Here is a 24,522-nt window from a genome sequence, read left to right as displayed (position 1 = left end):
GCAGTAATGATTCTGAATAAGTGTAATACATTTTGGTTCCCTTCTCAGCCAAAGACAAATGTTTGGGTGACATTAGCCAATGTCACAGGGCAGGATTCTATCTGTTTAGCTAAGGTATGCACCTTTTGATTATTTTGATTCTAATTGTGATTCACTTTTGTATAGTACTAAGTTGTATTAAGAGAGGTTTAGAACACATAGTTCATCATGCCTGGATTGTTCAAAAGAAAAAGGCAGAATTGTGGATAACTTTTTAGGAGAGAGAGGGCATAACATATATGCGATGAACAATCCAGGGCTTGACATAACCACAGTTTAGGCTTGGGCTGCTGCTTGTCGTCCTCTACCGGCAGACACATGGAACGTCACGGGCATGCGGACAGCGGCCAGTCGCCAATAGCAAATGGGGGTGGGACACGTGATCAGTGCATTGTAGCCAATCATTATCGTATGTTTAGCACGTGCTTAGGAAAAAGTTTTATATATACTCTAAGACCTACTTCAGAACTTCAAGAACAAGTACGTGAGTTAAAAGGGAAAACTCCTAGGAAAAGGGCTGCTCCAGTTTATAGAAAGGACAGAAGAGATTCTGATGCTCTTGACGGAACCTCTAATTCACACTCAAAGACTGTGCAAGACAGAGATTAGAGGTGCCCTGCCTCCAGTCAGGCGGAGGAAAGGGATAACAGAGTTTATTGGACTGTACGGATATGACGGCCTGGTACAACACACCCCCAGGAGTACAAGGCTTTGGTGGACACTGGTGCTCAGTGCATGGTAATTCCTTCAGATTATAAAGGAACACAATCCATCAATATTGCTGAAGTCATTGCTGGACCGCTCTCCATCATCTTTGCCACGTCTTGGGAAACGGGAGAGGTGCCTGAGGACTGGAGGAAAGCAAATGTCACTCCGGTCTTCAAAAAGGGCAAGAAGGAGGACCCAGGCAACTACAGACCGGTCAGCCTCACCTCCCTCCCTGGGAAAGTGATGGAACACTTTATCCTTGGTGCCATCTTAAGACATATCAAGGATAAGAGGGTCATCAGGGGCAGTCAACATGGCTTCACCAAGGGGAAGTCGTGTTTGACCAACCTCATAGCCTTTTATGAAGACGTAACAAGGTGGATTGACGATGGCATAGCAGTGGATGTGGTCTACCTTGACTTCAGCAAAGCATTTGACACCGTCTCCCACAGCATCCTCACGGCAACACTGAGGAAGTGTGGACTGGATGATCGAGTAGTGAGGTGGACTGCAAACTGGCTGAAGGAAAGAAGCCAGAGAGTCGTGGTCAAGGGGGTGGAGTCTGGTTGGAGGCCTGTATCTAGTGGAGTGCCTCAAGCGTCAGTACTGGGACCAATACTATTCAATATATTCATCAACGACTTGGACGAGGGAATTGAGTGTACTATCAGCAAGTTTGCTGATGACACCAAGCTGGGAGGAGTGGCTGACACGCCAGAGGGCTGTGCTGCCATCCAGCGAGATCTGGACAGGCTGGAGAGTTGGGCAGGGAAAAATTTAATGAAATATAACAAGGGAAAATGTAGAGTCTTGCATCTGGGCAGGAACAACCCCAGGTTCCAGTATAGGTTGGGGAATGACCTATTAGAGAGCAGTGTAGGGGAAAGGGACCTGGGGGTCCTGGTGGACAGCAGGATGACCATGAGCCAGCACTGTGCCCTTGTGGCCAAGAAGGCCAATGGCATCCTGGGGTGTATTAGAAGGGGTGTGGTTAGTAGGTCGAGAGAGGTTCTCCTTTCCCTCTACTCCGCCCTGGTGAGACCTCATCTGGAATATTGTGTCCAGTTCTGGGCCCCTCAGTTCAAGAAGGATAGGGAACTGCTGGAGAGAGTCCAGCGCAGGGCCACAAAGACGATTAAGGGAGTGGAGCATCTCCCTTATGAGGAAAGGCTGAGGGAGCTGGGGCTCTTTAGCTTGGACGGGTCACTGACGGGTGACCTCATCTGCCCATGTAAGCCATACATTAGTACAGGGGTTACAGACTTTTGTCTGTCCCTGGCGCAAGGTGGCGATCCGTTTAGAACGTGCTTAATCGGGACACCTACATGGTGGCCAGAACAATTTCGAGGTTTTGTGCGAAATGATTCTGTGTTGAGGTTTGATAATAAAATATTGTTTGAGTCAGGACTCCGGCAAGCACAGGTCGATGGAAAGTGGCAAGCTCAGATAATCTTGAACCTTAAAAATACGATGCAAAGCGATCCTGAGGAATTAGAGTTGTTAGGTTGTTTGAATGTTACTAACATAACAGGAGGGGGGTGGTTTAGCTTTGAACCTCGGTCTCTAGAGCAATTCAACACCAACATGCAAGAGTGGGGCACTGTCAATCCAAACCCTCCTCTCTTTCCACAGTTGAAAAATCAGGTCGGGCTTGACACGTATACACGATTAAATTGTACTGATGCCCCTGCCAAACGGCTTCCCCCAGGTATATTTTTAATCTGTGGAGATCGTGCATGGGCAGGAATACCCAGAGACCCCCATGGCGGACCTTGCTATTTAGGGCAACTAACACTTTTCCACCCGTCATTACGCCAGTTGATGAATTGGACTCGTGGGCGTTCAAAAAGGTCTGTGCACGAGTTAAATTGTAATGATCAAACGGATCCTGTGTTTTGGAGCCAGACTATGACGGTTCTGGCTTCCACATTTTTGCCCGGTGCTACTGCGGCAAGGACCATGACCTCGCTTAAGCAGCTTGCATGCTGGACCAAAAATGAACTCAACCTCACTAGTCAAATTCTCGGGGAATTGACACAGGATGTTGCTAGTGTCAGACATGCCGTATTACAGAATCGTGCCGCTATAGATTTTCTCTTGTTAGCCCACGGACATGGATGCCAGGACTTTGAAGGGATGTGCTGTATGAATTTATCTGACCACTCCAGAAGTAGCCACCAGCGAATTGCAGAGTTGCGAGAACAACTCCATAAGATAAAGGAAGTGGACGGGTTCGATGGGTGGCTAGCATCCTGGGGTATTACGGGGTGGGTGAAAGATTTGCTTAAACAAGGGCTTTCTATCCTTCCAATGATTTGTGTGTTGTTGATAGTAATTCCATGTATATTACAATGTTTGCAAAAATCAATAACCGCTTCAGTAAACAAAATTTTTGTTGTAAATCAGGAATCAACGCAAGATTTGAAGGGAACCCTGAAAACCCCTAGTACGGAAATGTTAGTTAGAGAAGATGTTCTTGAGTTAGTTGGTCATCAACCTTGGGATAGCCAAAATGTTTAATTAAAACAGAAAGGGGGAGATGTGGGTTAGCGAGAGCTGTTGCCTGGGCCTGAGGCCTGTATGCTAGCTTGTTGCAAAATCGAGTGTTGCAATAGACATGAAACACAGCGTGCCCAGACAAGGCCCAGGAACAAGGAATTTGTGGTTATCAGCAAACGCCTACGCCCAAGGACAAAGAACAACCCGTGACCACAGGTGGCGATTGATAGCCGTGTGAACATCGCCTAATCAACAAACTTTGTTTAAATAGTCTTGCTAGTCTTGCGCATGTGCTAGAGTGATTAGCCAATCAACTTAAGACACACTTAACTTAGAACATATAAATGTATGTGTGTTAGCTCAATAAATCGGACATCTTGCTTGCATCAAGCTGCGTCTCCGTCTCTCAATCGCGACACTCATCAATGTTTATAAATACATAAAGGGTGGGTGTCACGAGGATGGAGCCAGGCTCTTCTTGGTGACAACCAACAGTAAGACAAGGGGTAATGGGTTCAAGCTGGAACACAAGAGGTTCCACTTAAATTTGAGAAGAAACTTCTTCTCAGTGAGGGTGATGGAGCACTGGAACAGGCTTCCCAGGGAGGTTGTGGATTCTTCTTCTCTGGAGACATTCAAAGCCCGCCTGGACGCCTTCCTGTGTAACCTCACCTAAGTGTTCCTGCTCTGACAGGGGGATTGGACTAGATGATCTTTTGAGGTCCCTTCCAATCTCTAACATTCTGTGATTCTGTGAATATTTTTGGAGTGACTGGGGGATCCCAGGAACTGACTGTTGTAGAGGCTGAAATGAGCCAAACTAGAAAAAACTGGCAAAAGCATCCCATTGTGACTGGCCCAGATGCTCCATGCATCCTTGGCATAGACTACCTCAGGAGGGGGTATTTTAAGGACCCAAAAGTGTATACGTGGGCATTTGGTATAGCATCTGTGGACACTGAGAAAACTGAACAGCTGTCTGATTTGCCTGGTCTTTCAGACGACTCTCTGTTGTAGGACTGCTGATGGTTGACGATCAGCAGGTGCCAGTTGCTACCACGGCGGCACATCATCGACAATATCACACTAATCATGACTCTTTGATTCCTATTCAGAAATTGATTCGTCAACTAGAAAGCCAGGGTGTGATCAGGAAGACCCGCTCACCTTTTAACAACCCAATTTGGCCAGTGCGTAAGTCTAGTGATGAGTGGAAACTAACTGTAGACTATCATGGCCTGAATGAAGTTACACCACCGTTGAGTGCTGCTGTGCCTGATATGCTAGAACTGCAATTTGAACTGGAGTCAAAGGCAGCTAAGTGGTATGCCACCATTGACATTGCTAATGCATTTTTCTCTATCCCTTTAGCAGCAGAATGCAGGCCACAGTTTGCTTTCACCTGGAGGGGCACCCAGTACCCATGGAATCGCTTGCCCCAGGGGTGGAAACACAGTCCTACCATCTGCCATGGACTGATCTAAACCACGCTGGAAGAAGGTAAAGCTCCAGAACACTTGCAGTATATTGATGACATCATCATATGGGGTGACACAGAAAAAGAAGTCTTTGAGAAAGGTGAAAGAATAAGTCATATTGTTTTGGATGCTGGTTTTGCCATAAAATGTAATAAGGTCAAGGGACCCGCACAACAGAGCCAGTTTTTAGGAGTAAAATGGCAAGATGGTCGGCGTCAGATCCCAATGGAGGTGATTAACAAAATTTCAGCTATGTCTCCACTTACTAATCAGAAGGAGAGACAAACTTTCTTGGGTGTTGTAGGTTTTTGGAGAATGCATATTCCCGACTACAGCCAGATTGTGAGCCCTCTCTATCAAGTGACTCGTAAAAAGAACCAATCTGAGTGGGGACCAGAACAACAACAAGCCTTTGAACAAATTAAGCATAACTCATGCGGTGGCCCTTGGACCAGTTCAGACTGGACTAGATGTTAAAAATGTGCTCTACACTGTGGCCGGAGATAATGGTCCTACCTGGAGTCTCTGGCAGAAGGCACCAGGAGAAACCTGAGGTCGACCCTTGGGTTTTTGGAGTCGAGGATACAAAGGATCGGAGGCCAGCTATACTCCCACTGAAAAGGAAATACTTGCAGCTTATGAGGGAGTCTGAGCAGCTTCAAAAGTGATTGGTACTGAAGCACAGCTCCTCCTGGCACCTTGACTGCCAGTGCTGAGCTGGATGTTTAAAGGAGGTTCCCTCTACGCATCATGCAACCGATGCTACGTGGAGTAAATGGATTGCATTGATCACGCAACGAGCTCGAATTGGGAGTCCCGATCGCCCAGGGATCTTAGAAGTGATTATGGTCTTGCTAGAAAGTAAAAAGACTTTGGGATGTCCCCAGAGAAGGAGGAAGTAACACATGCTGAAGAAGCACCACCATATAATACCCTTTCAGAGACTGAAAAGTGGTATGCCCTATTCACAGATGGATCCTGCTGTCTTACAGGTAAACATCGAAGGTGGAATGCTGCTGAGTCCCATACAACGAGTCACAGAAGCCACTGAAGGACAGGGTGAATCTAGTCAACTTGCAGAAGTGAAAGCCATCCAGCTGGCCTTGGACACTGCTGAACGAGAAAACTGGCCAATACTTTATCTCTATACTGACTTATGGATGGTGGCAAATGCCTTGTGGGGGTAGCTACAGCAATGGAAGAAAAGCAATTGGCAATGCAGAGGTAAACCCATTTGGGCCACCACACTGTGGTAAGACATTGCTGCTTGGCTAAAGAGCCTGACTGTGGAAGTTCATCATGTAGATGCTCATGTGCCTAAAAGTCCAGCCACCGAGGAACATCGAAACAACCAACAAACGGATCAAGCTGCTAAGATTCAAGTAGTTGAAGTGGGTTTGGACTGGCAACATAAAGGTGAACTCTTCTTAGCAAAGTGGGCCCATGATGCTTCAGGGCATCAAGGTAGGGATGCAACCTATAAATGGGGTCGTGATCAAGGGGTGGACTTAACTATGGACACTATTTCACAGGTTATTCATGAATGTGAAACTTGCGCCGAACTCAAACAACCTAAAAAGCTAAAGCCTGTATGGTATGGGGGGCGATGGTTAACGTATGGAGAGGCTTGGCAGATTGATTATATTACACTTCCACAAACTTGTCAGGGTAAGCGGTATGTACTTACAATGGTAGAAGCAACCACCAGATGGTTGGAAACATATGCTGTACCCCATGCTACAGCCCGAAATATGATCTTGGGCCTTGAAAAGCAAGTCCTTTGGTGACATGGTACACCACAAAGAATTGAATCCGACAATGGCACTCATTTCAAAAATAGTCTTATAGACAACTGGGCCAAAGAACATGGTATTGAGAGGGTATATCGCATTCCGTATCATGCACCAGCATATGGGAAAACTGAAAGGTACAATGGTTTGTTAAAAACTACACTAAAAGCACTGGGTGGTGGAACCTTTAAAAACTGGAATTCACATTTAGCAAAAGCCACTTGGTTGGTCAACACTAGAGGATCAACTAATCGAGCCGGGCCGCACAATCAGAAATTCTACACACTGTAGAAGGAGATAAAGTCCCTGTAGTACACATGAAAACTATGTTAGGAAAGGCAGCTCAGGTCACTCCTACCTCAGGCAAAGGCAAGGCCATTCACAGGATTGGTTTTGCCCAAGGACCTGGCAGCACCTGGTGGGTGATGCTTAAAGATGGAGAAGTTCGATGTGTACCTCAAGGGGATTTGATTTTAGGTGAAAATAGTCAAGACTGAACTGCATGATGTTAATTTCCATACTAACAGTGTCTAATAAGTATCTTTCACATCAAGACAGTGGTGATGCAACCAGAGCTAGTTTCTTCGAGTGGCGCCTGACAACTTCTTTGAAGTTGATGTCTTTAACCCACAAACAGTAGTCATGAGATGTACTAGATGTATGATAAGTGAATTTAAATGAGCTTTTCCAAAGGATGGTCCACAGACTAAGAGAATGATGAGCTACACCTGCATATATAGATATATAGTTGTTGCAATTCATTAGATCGTATTGATAGATTGTATTAATTAGATTGTATTAATGAGGTTTAAATATGCCGTGAATGGTATGTTATAAGGGGTGGAATGTCCTGGGTCATTGGGGGAAGCAATGAGAGGAAGTGGTCTGAGTCAGGTGACCACGAATTAACCAATTGGAGTATTCCATCCCATTCACAACTTCCTGGATATAAAAGGCGGAGACCAGAAGGACTCTCGCTCTCTTCTGCTGGGTCTTCTGCTGCTTTGCTGCTTCTTCATCTCTGCTTCTTTTCTGCTGTCCCTGCGAGCTGAGGCCTCATGACAGACTGAATCTAGTTCCGGTTGGCTGCAGGGTCCTGCCAGAGTAGCTGCTGGGAATTGCAAGACTGGTTCTATAATATTTGTTCTGCATTATTTTTTTCTCTATGTTTATTTAGTAGCATTAGTAAAACGTTTTCAAATTTTCCAACTCTCTTCTCTCTGTCCTTCTTTTCCTTTCCTCTCAAAATCGCCTGTCCTTAGTGAACAGGGAGAGGAGAAGAGGGAGAAAAGTGGGGGAAGGGGGAAAGGAGTTAAGTAAAATACATCTGCCACAGTTTTTGATTGTCTTCCCGCAATCAAACCATGACATAGGGTCATTAGGGGCAGTCAATATGGCTTCACCAAGGGGAAGTCGTGCTTCACCAAGCTCACAGCCTTTTATGAGGGCATAACCAGTTGGATAGATGATGGCAAAGCAGCGGATGTGGTCTATCTTGATTTCAGTAGGGCATTTGACAGTCTCCCACAGCATCCTCGCAGCTAAACTGAGGAAGTGTGGTCTGGATGATCAGGTGGACTGTGAACTGGCTGAAGGAAAGAAGCCAGAGAGTCGTGGTCAATAGGGCAGAGTCTAGTAGGAGACCTGTATCTAGTGGAGAGCCTCAAGGGTCAGTACTGCGACCAGTATTATTCAATGCATTCATCAATGACTTAGATGAGGGAATAGAGTGCACTGTCAGCAAGTTTGCTGATGCCACAAAACTGGGAGGAGTGGCTAACAAGTCAGAAGGCTGTGCTGCCATTGAGCAAGACCTGGACAGGCTGGAGAGATGGGTGGGGAAAAATGTAATGAAATATAACAAGGGCAAGTGTAGAGTCTTGCATCTGGGCAAGAACAACACCAGGCTGCCAATGGCATCCTGGGGTGTATTAGAAGGGGGGTGGTTAGCAGGTCAAGAGAGGTTCTCATCCCCCTCTACTCTGCCCTGGTGAGACCTCATCTGGAATACTGTGTCCAGTTCTGGGCTCCTCAGTTCAAGAAGGACAGAGAACTGCTTAAGAGAGTCCAGCGCAGAACCACCAAGATGATTAAGGGAGTGGAGCATCTCCCTTATGAGGAAAGGCTGAGGGAGCTGGGGCTCTTTAGCTTGGAGGAGACTGAGGGGTGACCTCATTAATGTTTATAAATACATAAAGAGTGAGTGTCACAAGGATGGAGCCAGGCTCTTCTCGGTGACAACCAATGATAAGACAAGGGGCAATGGGTATAAACTGGAATACAGGAGGTTCCACTTAAATATGAGAAGAAACTTCTTCAGGGTGACAGAGCACTGGAACAGGCTGCCCAGGGAGGTTGTGGAGTCTCCTTCTCTGGAGACATTCAAAACCCGCCTGGACACCTTCCTGTGTAACCTCATCTGGGTGTTCCTGCTCCGGTGGGGGGATTGGACTAGGTGAACTTTCGAGGTCCCTTCCAATTCCTAACATTCTGTGATTCTGTGTTGCTGCAACAATAACAATTTTGTTTGTTTGTGGAGTTTGTTTCTTTGGGTTTGTTTCTCTTTCCTTCACTGTTCCATTAAACTATTCTTATTCCAACCCATGAGTTTTACCTTTGTTTTCTGCTCCTCCTCCCCAACGCACAGGGGGTGGGAGAAGAGCGAGCAAGCAGTAAGTGGTTTTAGCTGCCAGCTGGAGGGGGACTGGGGCTATACTATAACAGGGGCATGGCTTTAAAGCCTAACAAACACGCTGTAAAGAAATCCAGACTGCAAACAAGAACATCAAAACTCTGAACACACCTACCCTTCCCAAACACATAAAGGGACCTCTTCAGTCCAGCACATCTAGTCACTGAATAGCTGCAGAAGAGAAAGTAAAACAATCTAATGTTGAAGCTAAAAATCTTTCTCAGTACCAGTTCCCATGACAACAAAGGTAGACATTGAACCTCCTGCTCCACGTAGGGTATTTTGCCACAGCATTCCACTACACAAATGCCTGGCACATTTTTTAACTGAGCACTGAGGCTGACAGATGAAAACTCAGCTGAGGCTTCAGTTTTAAAAGGTCCAGAGCTCCTTTAAAGAGCTCTTTAAGCAAAAAGTTGTTTGGGATGCTCAAACTGCTTCTGAAGGTGCATCACACCAAGTCCTTCCTGCTACTGTTTCCTGGCTGGATGTGGCAGAGACCAGAGACCCCAAGAATGTTCATCATTACAGAAGCAACCTGAGGCTGGACTTCCCTGCAGGCACCATACTTTCCACGTAAATAAAGGGAACACTGCATCCTACAGGACACAGATGTATCACATTACAGGTGATTGAGTGCAACTGCTAATTGTAAATTTCCTTAAAAACAAAGACATTTCCATCTGATGAGCACTACCCTAGAAAAGGAAGTCACAAAGCATAGTCAGAGATAAATATAATGCACTAAAAATGCTCTGTGTTCCCAACCTAAACTTACGATGAGGATGGAACCTGTGGTCACTTACAGCTCTCCATAGTTGTAAGGGAATTTATCTATATTTGCTTTTGCTGTTTCAGGTCAGCATCACCACCACACTGCTTCTCTGAGAGCGAGCTAGGAGCACAGACATGAATCTGTATGCATCTCACTTACCACTGTTAGTAGTGTAACAGCCCTGGCTACTTTCGTAGCATTGATAGAGGAAAAAAGGCCTTCTGAAGTCCAGATAAACATTCAGCCTGGGACATGCAAGAAATAAGATGTGCTTTTTGCTTGTTCCTATAAGTGACAAAAAGCATTAGCTGACCATCTAATCCCTCCTCCTCCTTTCCCCTAACTGTGCTAGAAATTTACGCTTTCATCTGCAACTAGTTGATATTTTAGGAAGCTTTTTGTTCTGGAAAAAGAGAGGTTGGCCAACATGTTTCAGATGCGTTTGACCAGCATGTTCTGTGTGTTTACCCTCATTCAGTTATCTGTCTTTGGAGCTGTAGCTGAAGGAAACTCCATTTCTGACGGATCCATTCATGAGGGTTTTAGGATTCTCTCTTTCGACCTTTTCTCTGCTGAAGATAGTGTCCTGATCACTGTCAAACTCTGACTCAGAGACCATCAGACTGGAGTTGTGTTCTGTACTTCTATGTTTTATACCTGACAATAAAAAAGCAAAACAAGCTCATTAGAAATGTTTCACTTTTTAGTAACAACCAACCATCCTCTCCTCTGCTGCGATAAGCACGATAAAGGAAAACATTCTCTTCAATTCAGCATAATAGCAAGCACCACTGTCACCACCGCCAATGCAGGTCCATTAGTGTATGGCTCCGAAATGTGAATATATGCATTTAAATTTGAAAAAAAACCAGATTATCTTAGTATATAGCTAACATACGTTTAATAGCTTGAACCTGGAAATTAGTCTGTCCACACAGCTATCTGATTAGCACTACTGGCAATGAAAGGTCATGGTTTCTACAGAAATGTTGTGTCTGTCTGTCTAGGACAGCAATTTCTCAGGATGATTTTATTTACCTGGATTGCAATATTTCCCTGCTAAAAACTGAAACTCAGGTGAATCAAAACATATGTGAGCAGAAGGTAGCAGCTGATGTTTAACAAGGCACTTATGGGCCAGGAAGGAACTGCTGTGCAGCAATAAAAACAGCTCCAAATGAAAGTGTGCATAGGGGAGGAGGGGTTGCATGGAGAAAGTCTGTGGAACAATTAGATGTTCTAAATTAAGATTAACCAAGCAGATTAGAGCAGTGCTGAGCCCAAGGCCTCACAAAATAAATGAAGTGATTTTCCAACCATTCAATTGTCTATGCTTGCCTCTGCCATTCTCAAATGGGTAGGCCACCTCCTGACTGCAGGTGCCAATCCAAATACACTGACTGTAAGCTTGGTGGATGAATTCCCAGCTGAAACAGACAGTGCTTACCATATTTAGGTCGTAGCTCCATTCTCTCCTGCTCATCTATGTTATCTAGGATGGTATATTTTGTTTTCTTTCTTATCTTTGTCCTCTTTCTGCTAAAAAGGAAGTTACCACATTTAGTTACCATGCATGCACATAAATCCGCTCCCTCTCCCTTTTCATACACATACCACAATACACAAAACCTCATTGTTCTTTCTTATCTCCACTCTAAAGAGTTGTTCCAGTTTATACCTGTATCAAGCAGCTGTACAATCTGGAACAGAAGGTATAATTTATTTTCTCTCTAATATACAAAAATGAAGAAAGCAAGAAAGACTGACTTGCTTTCCTAGGCCAAGGAGGTTCAGTTTGTTTAATTTCAACATAGTAACTAGACACAAAGTAGACATAAGTTCACTTCCAAATAAAATTTCTGTAAGAATTAGTTAGTTCCCAATATTTTATTTTATTTTAACTCAGAGAATTTAAGTTGTGCTTGTCTCACTATGCTTACAGAGAAGACCAGACAAAAATGGAAACTGGGTCCCTCATATATATGCAGGTACAAAGCCCTACTGGTCTGCAGACAAATCACCAGCTGTTCTTTCTTCATTTAAATCCTTCCCCAGCATCTACTTCTGCAATGCTTCAAACATCATCATTTCTACGTTAAGTTTCAGTTATTTGCAAGAGTTACTCATCTGCTCATTAATATAGAAAGAAAATCCTAGAGCTAGAGGAACAGACACAGAACTCTTTATTGTATTGGATTGAGAGGGAATGAACAAAGGATTTCACAGTAGAAATAAGGGCATTCACACATGAAACCAAGGGGACATCTCCTAGCAGATGCTGTCACATCTCAGACATTTTTCTGGCCCTCTTTCTCACAACTTTGGAGGGTGCGTGGGTGTGTGGCACATGCCCTTTGTTAAGGCAAGGATTGACTCTGGCAACATCTGGAGAAGCTCTGCCACCCAGACTGCACATTTCACAGTGGAGAAGACACCTACTGCTCAGCTGACTTTGCAGCAACAGCCAACCACTTGGATCCCCTCTACAGTCTTCCTAAAAATGGAGTTCATTTGGCACCTCGAAGCCTTTAACACCTCCAAAACTCCAGCCACATCTTGGACTACTAGAGTATCTTTTTCCTGTACTTTCCATAAGGCAAAGGGCATCTCTTGCCATTCTGTATAGTGCACCACTTCCCTCCTCTTTTCTACATGTATCTGTAGCAACCAGCCTCACTCTCTGGCACAAGCCACATGAAGACACAGGACAGAAACAGCTGAACTCCATAAACCATCCCTTTCTCATCAAATCCACACATGCCTGTGAGGCTCCACCCTACACTGGGAGGTGGAGTGGGACACAATTCTATTTAAACCTTTCTACTAACAGCACTGTTCCTTTAATCATAAAAAGGAAATCAGTGTCAACTCCCATGCATTTCAAACAGCATCCTTTACATACTGCAAAGACAACCTAGAAAAAATTGAAGATCCAGAAAGATTTTGGTAGCGTTTGATTTTTGCTAACACCTGAAAAAGCCAGCTATTTGCTGTGCTTTTTGAGCAGCAGCAAAAACACTTGCTCTAGTGACAGAACTTGCAGGGGCTTGTCACTTGAAAGAGAATTTTTTATCGGCTCACTGGGAAAGACGGGAGTGAGGGCAGAGAGGGAAACAACACACAGTAGTAGGCAAAACTGTTTAAGGAGGGAGGACGCAAGAAGTTTATGTGACTGAGATCACTGGAGTACTCCTTGCCTGTCAGCTAGATGCAGTCCACATGTCCACCCTTCCTGTCCACGGGAGCCACCAGGTTGGGAGCAGTTCCCTTTCCATGGCCTAGAATACTCCTACATCAGCAACCTTCAGGGTGTGCCACATTTTTCTTAGCATGAAGTACCTAGAGGACTCAGTGAAAGACTATGAAGATATGCAGTATACTCCCAGCATTTTAACAAATTATCTCTTAATATGAAGTATACTTCAACATCAGCTTTGTTTTTCAAAATGCAGAAAGAGCACAGAGCCACAAATGGGATACTCCTTTTTTCAACAAAAGTGTGACTACGCAGAAATAGCCACAGGAAGCTCCTCACATGTCGGACAAGAGTTCAACGGTTTAGTGCCAAGGACTGGACTATAATGTGGCGGTTGTGTGCAGTTTTTGCATATATCCCCTCAAAAAGAAACACAAATCACATACCTTTTGCAGCAGCAGATGCAGAACCAGGCAAGCCCTACCATGACCACGACCAAAATAAAAACAGATACAGTCACATAGAGTATACTCCACTCTGCAAAAAGAAACGGAGCAGTGCTTTGTAAAGTAATATGAATAAGATAATTTCTAACACAATTCTACTAAAATAACCAATCCTGAGAAATGGGGAGTGGCAACACAAACTTAGGAAAACTTAGCACCTTCATATTTTCAGAAGAATCCCTAAAAATTCTTAAGCTTCCAGACTGAAAGTGCATGTTTGAAAATCTTCTTCCACTCCAATACCTTTTACCATCCCAAGACACCTCAAGTCTATGTGGGAACTGAAAGTCAAAAGGGCATGATTATCACCTCAGTTGTCACTCCTTAACTGAAATAACCATAGGTATACTCTGGGTCTGGCATTTCATTAGTTTTTTAAAAGAACAGCCAGTTAGAGAAAGATCCTTCTACCTGCACGCTTACATTTGTAAATCAAGGAAAACAGGAGAAGGATACAGAGAGATGTGCTATAATGTGAACTCCAACATGTGTATACTCACTATTTCAGTGTTGTTATTACACTACAGAACAACATAGCACTAGGGCAGGGCTGCAGGAGGTCCCAGCCTCAGGCTCAAAACCTATCGTCCCCATTTTGGTTGGTCAATTATTCTTCACTCGCTAATAGGCAACTGGGCCATGGTTACTTAATGGCTTGTAGCAAGCTCCTTATAAATTTCTATAGATTTACTTGAAGACTAGTACATTGCTCAACAAATGTTTCCAAGACTGCACAGTACTCAGAGTAGAGCTTTATTACAACTTTAGCGGAAGACCAATTTAGTTAAACTAAAACTATTAAATATTTGAAATTGAAAGCCTTAGCTGATATGTTAGGTGTGCCACAGAATATAGACATGATTAAGCTAGCATTTCCCAGGTGCAACAGGTAACCTGAAAGAAACAGTGAAATTAATTATGCTAAAAAGCTGAGGTTTTAAAGGTGGCTATATAGGTTAGCCCAGAACACTAGTGTTTTCTTTCCTTGGGTCAGATCATACTTCTGGCACAGAGGCCTTAACCACCCACCCAAAGAATGTAAGTTACTGCCTCTTCTTTGGCTTTGCAACAATCGGATTAATGCTACTCAAAAGCTTTGCAATGTCCACACTACTCAAAAACCCTTCCAACTGGCCCCAAAAAATTTCAAAGATCTCTCTCCTATGACAAAGTTTTCATGCTTTTTTTCCCTCAAATAGTAACACTTTTAAAAATAGTGATACTTTTAAAATATTTTAAATATGAGCTACTACTATCAAGAAATTATCATTTCAAGATGCTATTCAAATATCTTTCTTTAGAAAGATATTACTTGGCTGAAAAACAGATTGTTCTAGTCTTTCCTCAGCATCTACCCCCTAAGCACTCCCCATTCTGACAGCAAATAATCAATAATCTCACGAGATGATGAGTTATTCTTGAAATACATCCCACAACACCCAGACTCACCACAATTACTCTCTCCATCATTTAGATAACGGTGAATCAAGTTTTCCATCCACAGCTGGTAGCAAATGCACCGCTTTGTTATGGGGTCACAGTGTCCATGTCCAGAGCATTTTAAAAGACAGGCTAAGAACAAAACCAAACATAGGGTCAGCTGTGTAAATGGACAACTTGTCACGCATCCTTCTACTGTGAAACTAGATTGGTGGTAAAGCATCTAGTTCATAACATTCTGATATTTGTTAAACCTCCCTTTCCTTTGGTGTTGTGTGTTAAACAGATTTACAGTTCAGGAGACTGCTGGCTGTGAAGAGAAAGATTAGAATATATCTTATGCATAACAATACTGAAATTGTATGCAAGTCAAGAACGGTTTATTCTAACCAGAAATACAGATGAGTTAAGTTGTGGAATCCAGATCTTCTCCTTTATGACATATTTATCAGAACTTCTAAAGTAGCTGAGAACTGAGGAATATCCGTGTTCTCAGGTAACAGAACACAAGCATCATACCCATAAATTAAAGTGTATTTCAGTATTTCAGAACTCAATTACAGCATCTGAGGCCAGAATGTTTACATATCTCATACACTTACAGTAGGTAGCTATTGCTAGATCATGCATTATATCATACTAAAATAAAAATTTATTCCCCATAAAACTCAGAGTAGGAGATTTGCTATGTCGAGAAAAATGTTAATGCATATTTTCAAGTGACATCTATGCATGTCAGTAAGCGAAGTACAGTTACAATAGCACAACACTCCTTTTCAACAAGTAAATAAAGACAGAATATACTACAGAATCAGTGACTATTTTATTGCCAGAGCTCACTCATTTTGTTTGCATTTGGATTGTTATGTCCTGATTTTAAATTATGGAGAAGTTATATCTGTAATATCTGAGTATTATAAAGGGTTCACATTACTAGTGAAGTTTAAAGTAGGCTTAGAAGTTCAAGCATCTTTTTAGGGAAAAGAGAAAGTTCATTATAAGAAACCCCAGTGGCCTGTCTACACTCAAATAATAGAAGACTAGGTTATAACACAGTGATCACCTGACCGTTTTGCCTGATACAGACAGACAAAACCAAGTTACATTACAAGCCTACTACTGAACACTAAAAGCCTTGAAGGAACCAGAGACACAAAACATTCTATACTATGGCTATATTAAGTTTTGCCAGTCTTTCACCAAAAGATGGTATGAGTAGGGTATCTTTATCCTCATTGCACAGGCCTTCCTGATGCAGATCAGATTAAGATGTGCTTTTGCCTACTGTTACAGGTGATGTCTTTTAAAAGAATACAAGTAGCTGGTATGTCTACCACAAATGAACAAGCATTTTAACTATTGTTTCAATGCCATCTTTTGGAAAGCTACATCCAAGATCAGACACCAGATGGCAGAGACAAGGCCTTCAAGCACTGCTTCCAGGTGCTGTGTTCACCAAATGCCTGCAAAGTGCCAAGATGAGCTAGCACGATTCAAAACATACCAGCCGTGTCAACCCGCAGGACTTTAAAAAGCAGAAAGTCAGCCTTCTCTTTCAAAAGCTGCACATGTAGAGTTCGCGAGACATCGGATGCCTTGATCACTTTGGAAGGGTGCCCGTTCTGCACGTAGAACACAACCGCGGTGCTGCAGGAAGAACAGCTAAAGTCATGACTGCTGTCAAAGATCACTTCTGTCAGGCATTCAGTTTACAGCCTTTGGTTTTGTTTGTTTCTGGAAAGCAAATGTCACCACTGATAAAGACTAGGGAACAGATTAAGATCAGGGATCAGTCAACTCCATTCAAATGCCAAGGACTTCACTCTGAGCCAGGAGCACCAGCAGTTCTCTGGCTTCCCAGTTTCACTGAAGAAAGGCGTAGACTACAGCAATGTAATTCCCTTCCTGGTCTTCCTTACTCCACCTTTAAGAAACATATGTATACATTTGTTTTTCCCACTCTCATCTAGAACCTGCCACAAAGCACTCTTGAAGCAGTTTGAGTAACTTGAAGAAACTGAATTTAAGAGGAAGAAAAGCTCAGAGCAAGGGAGCCAGATGACTTCATGTGTGAGCCCTCCTCTCCTTTCCTCTCCAGCTCTTTTTAAATTGGGTGGTATCAATCTCGTCCTGTATCAGGCACTTCAGGGAACATTTTTATCTGAAAAGCAGTAATTGGAAGCTGTGATTAAAAATATAACTATAAATGCTAAACTTTCCAAACGATTTGTTTTTAATTTAAGAGGTTCCCTGAGAGCTAATTAGACACCTAAATGGGTTTTAAATTACCAAGTAGTTAACAAGAAGTAATTTAAAGATAACTCATGTCAACAGGTTCTACCAATCACACTGAGAAATTTCTCTGCGTATGTACAACCATCTACAGCTCTCTGCATCAAGTAGAGGGGGTATTTCTACTTCAGAGGAAGATACCACACTGTGTAGTCTTCTCTGCAAAAAAAAAGGATTTTCATCACCAGGTACGTGGGAAAATGTTTATAAAATACTTAGAAGTAAAAGGAAGTAAACCAGGTTTGATCAGATACAGCCGGAACCTTATTTTGAAAACAACACTTGCCTCACTGTGAGAAAGTCTGTCTGTCTCACTCCATCCAGCACCTGCTTTCTTCAAAGGAATAAAACACACACCACCAAACTATAGAGATAATTTTAAATTATTTTTTTAAAAACAAAACGCTTCAGCTCTGAGCCTCCTGAGAGCTTACTTCATCCATCTTCTACCACAACGGAAGAAATATACTTTTTAAAGTATATACTGTTGAGAGCTACAGCATTTTTGTTGTCTTAGAAAACATTACTTTGCAACTAATTATGAGCTGTGTAAGAGTCAATAAAAACCACAAATCTTCCTGGCACAGCAGGATATCTTTGTACCTTATGTCTGAGTAGGCTTGTATCTTCTGAACTTTGATATCTGAATCCAAAACATTTAGCAATACAGCCAGCTGTCTCACCAGGGTGTCCTTCTGCTGTTCACTCAGCTGTCCCACTCCAACCTGCAGAATCAGCTCCACCAGACCATTCCTTTTGGGATCTGACAGAAAAACATAGTATTCTTTCAGAGCCCAGCAAATACTTCAGTACCAATTGAAGATAACATGCAGTACAACCCTTTTGTGTTCTTACAAAAGTACTTAGACCACATTTTCACATTCCCTGTGAAGCAAACCTGGTGCATCCTAAGATAGCAATCCAGCTTATCGGTTGAAAGAAAGCACTTCAGTGTGTACTTCAGTTCAGCATTAATACATTTCTGTGAGGAATAGCAACTTCTGTTCCCCTAAATGCTGCCATCCTGAGGTCAGAGGTAAGCACAAGGTAAGTCTAATTCCTAAATTCCCTGCTAGTTATCTACCACTGGCTACCAGCCAGGAAAAGGGAGGCAAAGATGGACTCATACGGTAGCATGCAAGACTGTGTGAGTGAGTCTAAATGAGGATGCGTCAATTTGAGAAATATAAAATATGTTTACCTTCACAAACTGAGGGTTCTGTTAAATAATACTTGAACTTCTAGAGTGCCTTGCAAACAAAACTCGCTCCACAGATATCCAATGAGAATCCTGAGCCAATTATTCTGACTATATTGAACAATAAAGTCAGGGACAGAAATAAAATCCTTGCCCAGGAACCAGACAAACAAGAAATCTCTGACAGACCCAGTATTTCAGACTCATTTCCTGAAACCTCAACTTATGCTTGTATCACATAGCCATTTAGCCTGCATTTGAAGACAAGTCTACATATGAGCAATATCAAACCACGAAAAGATAATTTTAAAAAACACTGAAATTCTTTGGGCTTTGTTTTTGTCCTTCAGGATGAAAGATGGAAAATAAGCATAAAAACACACTTTCAACCATCAAACACACAATTGCAGCATTTGCACCTAGAACTTAATGCTCAGCTCCCATTTCTTCCCATTGGCTAAACTGATTAACAACCAGAAAAAAAAAAAACAATGAATGAAAAGCAACAAAACTTAATGAAAATACTAACTAGGAAGTATGACTTATTTATTTATGCTTCCAGTAAGGCAATGGTGTAACTGGTAGTTACGAATTCTAACATGTCTTCTTCTAACACACTGGGGCCTATTAAGAGAACAATAAGAAAGTGGGAGAGAGAACTCTTTGTGTTTTAACTTGAGAGAATCTTGTCAATGTTGAAATAATAAATAAGGAGAACAAAGATGAGGTATTCACAACGTATCGATGACCTTTTAATTGTCATACCAGGCCGCACTTCAACAGTTGCTGTATCAATATCTGAGTCTCCTTTAACATCTGTTACTTTCAAGTGAAAAGTATAGGTTCCTTCCACCAGATTAGTTAGCTGCAGCACTGCCTCGTGGTCTGAGCCATGGATCACATCCTGTAAAAAAAGGTACAGGGATGACGATACGCTCAGAGAAAGTTGCACGTGTGACTATCAAGTCACGTATCTGGTATGACAGTGTGAGCTCTTGCTTTGGCTTTTGGGACAAATGTGACCTATCTACAGTTCATAGAAGAGTAAAGCAAATTTGGATGTGGCAGTTAATGAGGATGTCTGCATAGTATGGATATTTTCACTAAATAAGAACCCCAAACAGAACAGCTGACATTTCAAGCAGATGAGTACTTGAGAAATCTGGGACAGTTACATTATTATTTCTCAATTTTACTCCAGTATCCTTAGTTCTGCTTTCTGAACTCCCAAATTATTTCCTTTCCTTGGAGTTCACATATTTCCAACTACCATCTCTGTCAGCTATATTTAAGCTAAAGCTCTTCGATTCTTCTCATGTGAATTGCTTCTAGAAGCTTTGTTACCATTTCGCTGTTTGTCCTCTCCCCAGTTCCTGCTGATTTGCCACTGCCTTCCTGACAGAAGGATAAAGAGCTGTCCACAACACTTTGTGCAGATAAGCAGAAGTTGTTATCACAGTTTCAGTAGCTGACATATAAAACTTCAGTTTATCATGAGGTACTTCTGCTGTCTGCCCCAATTCAGAGAGCAGACTCCACGGCCCTAAGGACCCTGACTTTTCACCGTAGTCTGCCAGGCGAGGTATCTATTCCTCTAGTGGAAAACACCATTTTTATCTTAAACTCCAAGTTTCACCTCATCTGGTACCAGGCATGATTCCTTAGTCTTTATTAGTACTTCTTGCTCTCTCAGACTCTTTCTCCTTTGGAATATCTGTATTTCAGATTATTTTTCTTTCAAACACATTAGCTTGGTACTATCACCAATTACTCTTTAAGAGACACAACTTCATTCTTCTGTCTCAAGTCTTTCCCAACTAAGTCCACACTGCTGCAGTCTTCCTACTTAGCCACCATATCCTATAGCTGTACTGAAAATATCACAAGGTCCTTGAACCAAAGCATTAGAGAGAGCAGGGGAGACAAATCAAACAGACACCATGCATCACAGCCTCTTTTAAGTCACACCTGCTTGTCCTGCTACAGTGATGCTACATGCATAAACAAGAGCTAAACTTCACTCATTACAACCTTCAAGAAACTTACCCCAGCTGCTGGGCTTTGACCATCCCGAATCCACAAATAGGACACAATCCCCTGGTCATCAGCAGACCTTGAGCCATCCAAGGTAACAGAGTTATTTGGAAGCACTAGAACATGCTTCCCACCAGCATGCGCCCGGGGTGGACTGTTGTTTTCTAGCCATAAAAATAGTGGAGGAGAAGATTTTGCTTTCAAGACATGCGAACTGTGACATGCCATTGCCAATACACCCACACTGCAATTCTTTGCCTGATGACTACAGGCAGTAGCAACAAAATCTCATGTCAAAGGTACAGGGAAAGGATGAGTGGGTATACAGAATTTGGCTCCAGGATTATTACAACCTGACAAAAGCAGAGCTGCACCGTAAGATCAATAAGAGGTACCACTCAAAAAATACCTATTTCAAAAAGCATTGTGGGATATTCTGTTTACAGTTTCACAATAATTTAAGTATCAGATCTTCTCAGTCAAGCAAAAAGACTTTTTGCCTGCTTAGAAACACAGCCCAGCAGGAGATGACCATACTGGGCTCTTCTCATCTCGAGAATCACTTATGACCTAAAGAAGTTTGTGTAAAGTCTTATATCTTAACAGTGTCTGTTTTAGGCAAAGCGTAATCAAGAAACTTAAGAGCAAACCCAGTTCCCAAATGCTTTTTGCTACCACTAGCAGTGAAATTAAGCCATGCATTGGGACTATGGCTAAAAACCACCACAGAAACATGAACACATTCTCTTTCCAGAAACCAGACATCACTGACTTTTGTTTAGGACACAACTGATAAGATAGAGCTCCAGGAAGCTGTGAGGCTGAGTGAAATACTTTGCCGGTCTGAATATTAAGTTGGACATAAATAATTCACTCTGGGGCAGGTCTCCAGGGCACTGCCTGTAACTCTAGAGCAGCATTAGAGTTCTCTGTGATACGAATGATTTTCTTGCCTCTTCCAAATAAACCAGTTGATTAAACTTGGCTATTGGAGCACTTAATATATTAATACTGAACCTACGACTGTAGTCAGTACACACTGTGACTACACTTCACACCGTGAATGAGACCATGAGACACATTTGGGCAGAAGCTAAGTCCAGCTTCTTCTCCAAGATTCACTTGTTCTGCAGTGATACCATGTGAAAAAGAAACAAGGCTGCACTGTTTTCAAGAAAGTCAGCAGCTAAGATTCTTATGTAACTCTACTATCATTTCATAAATGGTACAAGTACCATACTACCATACTTGCAAAGTCAGAGTGCATCGCTCCCTTCAAAAAACAAGGTATGCAACAGAAAGCCAAACTCTGGACCAAACAAGATTTGAAATTTATTATGCCACCTTCTTTAAAAGGAGACAGGTACACAGAGATTGCTCAAAATCACTCCCTAAGGAACAACATGAAGCAAAATACAGTTGGATTATCACCACCTGCAAACTTGAGGATGTAACATAAGTCAAAGTTATGAAATCTGTCAGGAATACCTGACAGTACCTATGTCAAAAGAGCAACAAACCTGGTGAAGGGTCTGGAGCACAAGTCTGATGAGGAGCAGCTGTTTAAACTGGGGCTGTTTAGCCTGGAGAAAAGGAGGCTGAGGGGAGACCTTATCGCTGTCTGCGACTACCTGAAAGGAGGTTGCAGCATGGAGGGCGCTAGTCTCTTCTCCCACATAGCAAGTGACAGGACAAGAGGAAATGGCCTCAAGTTGCACCAGGGGAGGTTTAGATTGGATATTAGGAAAAATTTCTTCACGGAAAGGCTTGGAACAGGCTGCCCAGGGAAGTGGTGGAGTCACCATCCCTGTAGGTGTTTAAAAGACGTGTACATGTGGTGTATACAGATATGTTTTAGTGGTGAGCTTGACCATGTTAGGTTAACGGTTGGACTCTGTGATCTTGAAGGTGTTTTCCAATCTGACTAGTTCTATGCTAAAGCACCTCCTGCCACATGCATGTTGAGCAAAAAAAAAAATTATAAAAAGCCCACCACAGCAACTGTTTCCCCTGTATTAAAAAAATCAAAATAAGTACAGGCCTTTTAATGTTAAGTTTTTAAGTGAAAACTGGTGTACTCTGAGACCTCACTTCTTGGATGTTACTTAAAACTCAAAGTAAAATTGCTTTTCTGCTTAAAGCTTAACTTTGATAATAAAATAAAAACATATGCTCTTAAATGAAGCAAACGCACCATGGTCAAAAATAGTATTTCAGGGCATTTTTGTTACAATTAATTCTGCATATATTTAACTTTAAAAAAGCTTGCAGTCAGCGGAGTTAATTCTACCAGTCACTCACAAGACTACTGTATTAGAAAACAGCAGTAACTATTCTTGAACACCCTTGGCATATGACACCAAACACATTATCCCTTTCTGTTCCAATTCCTTTACATTCTGTCAGTGACTGAATTAACGGGCAAGTTGCCCACCATATCCTAAGAAGCAGCAACTCTGCTTACCTTCCTTCACAGTGATAGATAGCACAGATGCACTGCTTAAGCCCTGTTGGTCTTTCACGGTCAGCCTGAAGCGGTAGGTACCAACTTGAAGGCCAGTCACAGTTGCTATTGCTTTGTCACCATTTTCCATCTGTACAGAGCTTGGTCCACTGAAACGAAACATCTCAAAAATAATCTTGCACAGACAGCCGAATTGTTCTTTCCGCAGCACTGCTCGTGCCATTTTCTTTTATGTATACTGTAGTTCTACCACTGCTATAAGTGATGGTTAAAGAGCTATAAGAAACATGAGTTTAGTCCAGATAATTCATAAATCCATTTTTTTTCAAGATATTCAAAGCACTCAAGCATCACATACCCAGTTATCAGAACAGTAGAAAACACACCCCAAAAGTACAATCTCCTTGTGTACTATTTCATGGTAGCACGCAAACACTGCTGCTCTAAGAGCCGCTCACAACACATACAGGGTGGCAGGAAACCTTTCTCTACCATAAGTATGACAGTTGCATGAGCTAATATCTTGTCCTTTCATTAAGAATCAATTAGTTTGCACATAAACATACAATTACAAGCTTTTGAAAAACATTTTCTGTCATCATTCAAGAGTGCTTTAGTCACCTACTATTGAAAGCTCAAGCTAAACAGATTGTCAATTTACTTTATTATTGAACAAACAAGTGACTGAGAAACCCCAGTTCTAAGCACTGATGGGAAAACTTTGTACATTACAGGAGGGTAACCCAAGCCTGTTGCTCGCTTTTTAACGGGAGATGTAGAAGTTCCTGTCTGTTTTCTCTTAACTTGATAAACAGTAGGCCCCAAAATTACACACTGCAAGACAGGCAGAGATTGTCTGAGCTTTCCAAGTTGAACTTAAAAATTCCTGACTCTTATCCACCTGAGCAGAAAGATCCTCAAAGCAGTTCTCAAGCAGGGTACCACCCAGCACCACTGCGTAAGAGGCTCTGGCACCCAATCGCTTTCACTTTGTTCCCTATTCTACCAGACACTAGTAAAATCTCTAGATACCTGATATTTTCCCAATGATAGAAGACAATGCCTTGGTCATCTTGGCTTTTACTTCCATCCAGTGTAGTACTTTCTACTGGGAAAGTCAATTCCTTGTCAGGGCCAGCCACTGCTATTGGAGGACTGTTATTTTCTGTAAAAATAATATTTAGTATATGACATTTGCTAGGTAGTCACTGGCAAGGATTGTCAATCAGAGGGAAGATTTTACATAGAATATTATATTACAGATTGGATATAATGGCTCGAAGGTACAAATCACAAGTGCAATGTGCATAAGCCAGGAGAGAATACTAGGCAGGAGAAACCAGCTCTGCAACAAGCCAAATCCCACAGCAAGTACTTCCCTTTTTCACAGTCACTATCTGAAGGCATGGCC

At 42.4% G+C, this 24,522-nt stretch overlaps 1 protein-coding gene across 2 annotated transcripts in view; it reads right to left on the bottom strand.

Annotated features, from left to right (window-relative positions):
• Nucleotides 1-10,459: 10,459 nt before the first annotated feature.
• KIAA0319 (KIAA0319 ortholog) overlaps nucleotides 10,460-24,522 on the bottom strand; it is a 38,537-nt gene continuing 24,474 nt past the window's right edge. For both annotated transcript variants that reach the window (XM_065628779.1, XM_065628780.1), the window contains exons 11-20: nucleotides 24,144-24,276; nucleotides 23,112-23,260; nucleotides 20,660-20,811; nucleotides 19,379-19,517; nucleotides 18,019-18,178; nucleotides 16,628-16,770; nucleotides 15,133-15,255; nucleotides 13,624-13,714; nucleotides 11,429-11,520; nucleotides 10,460-10,638 (exon numbers count right to left, since the gene is read on the bottom strand). In XM_065628779.1, coding sequence (XP_065484851.1) covers nucleotides 10,460-10,638; nucleotides 11,429-11,520; nucleotides 13,624-13,714; nucleotides 15,133-15,255; nucleotides 16,628-16,770; nucleotides 18,019-18,178; nucleotides 19,379-19,517; nucleotides 20,660-20,811; nucleotides 23,112-23,260; nucleotides 24,144-24,276 — 1,361 coding nt within the window. The remainder of the gene's footprint in view (nucleotides 10,639-11,428; nucleotides 11,521-13,623; nucleotides 13,715-15,132; nucleotides 15,256-16,627; nucleotides 16,771-18,018; nucleotides 18,179-19,378; nucleotides 19,518-20,659; nucleotides 20,812-23,111; nucleotides 23,261-24,143; nucleotides 24,277-24,522) is intronic.

This window comes from Caloenas nicobarica, chromosome 2, assembly GCF_036013445.1.
Source record: "Caloenas nicobarica isolate bCalNic1 chromosome 2, bCalNic1.hap1, whole genome shotgun sequence".
Taxonomy (NCBI): Eukaryota; Metazoa; Chordata; class Aves; order Columbiformes; family Columbidae; genus Caloenas; species Caloenas nicobarica.
The sequence above is the reverse complement of the archived record's forward strand: the minus strand, read 5'-3'. Positions and strand labels throughout refer to the sequence as shown.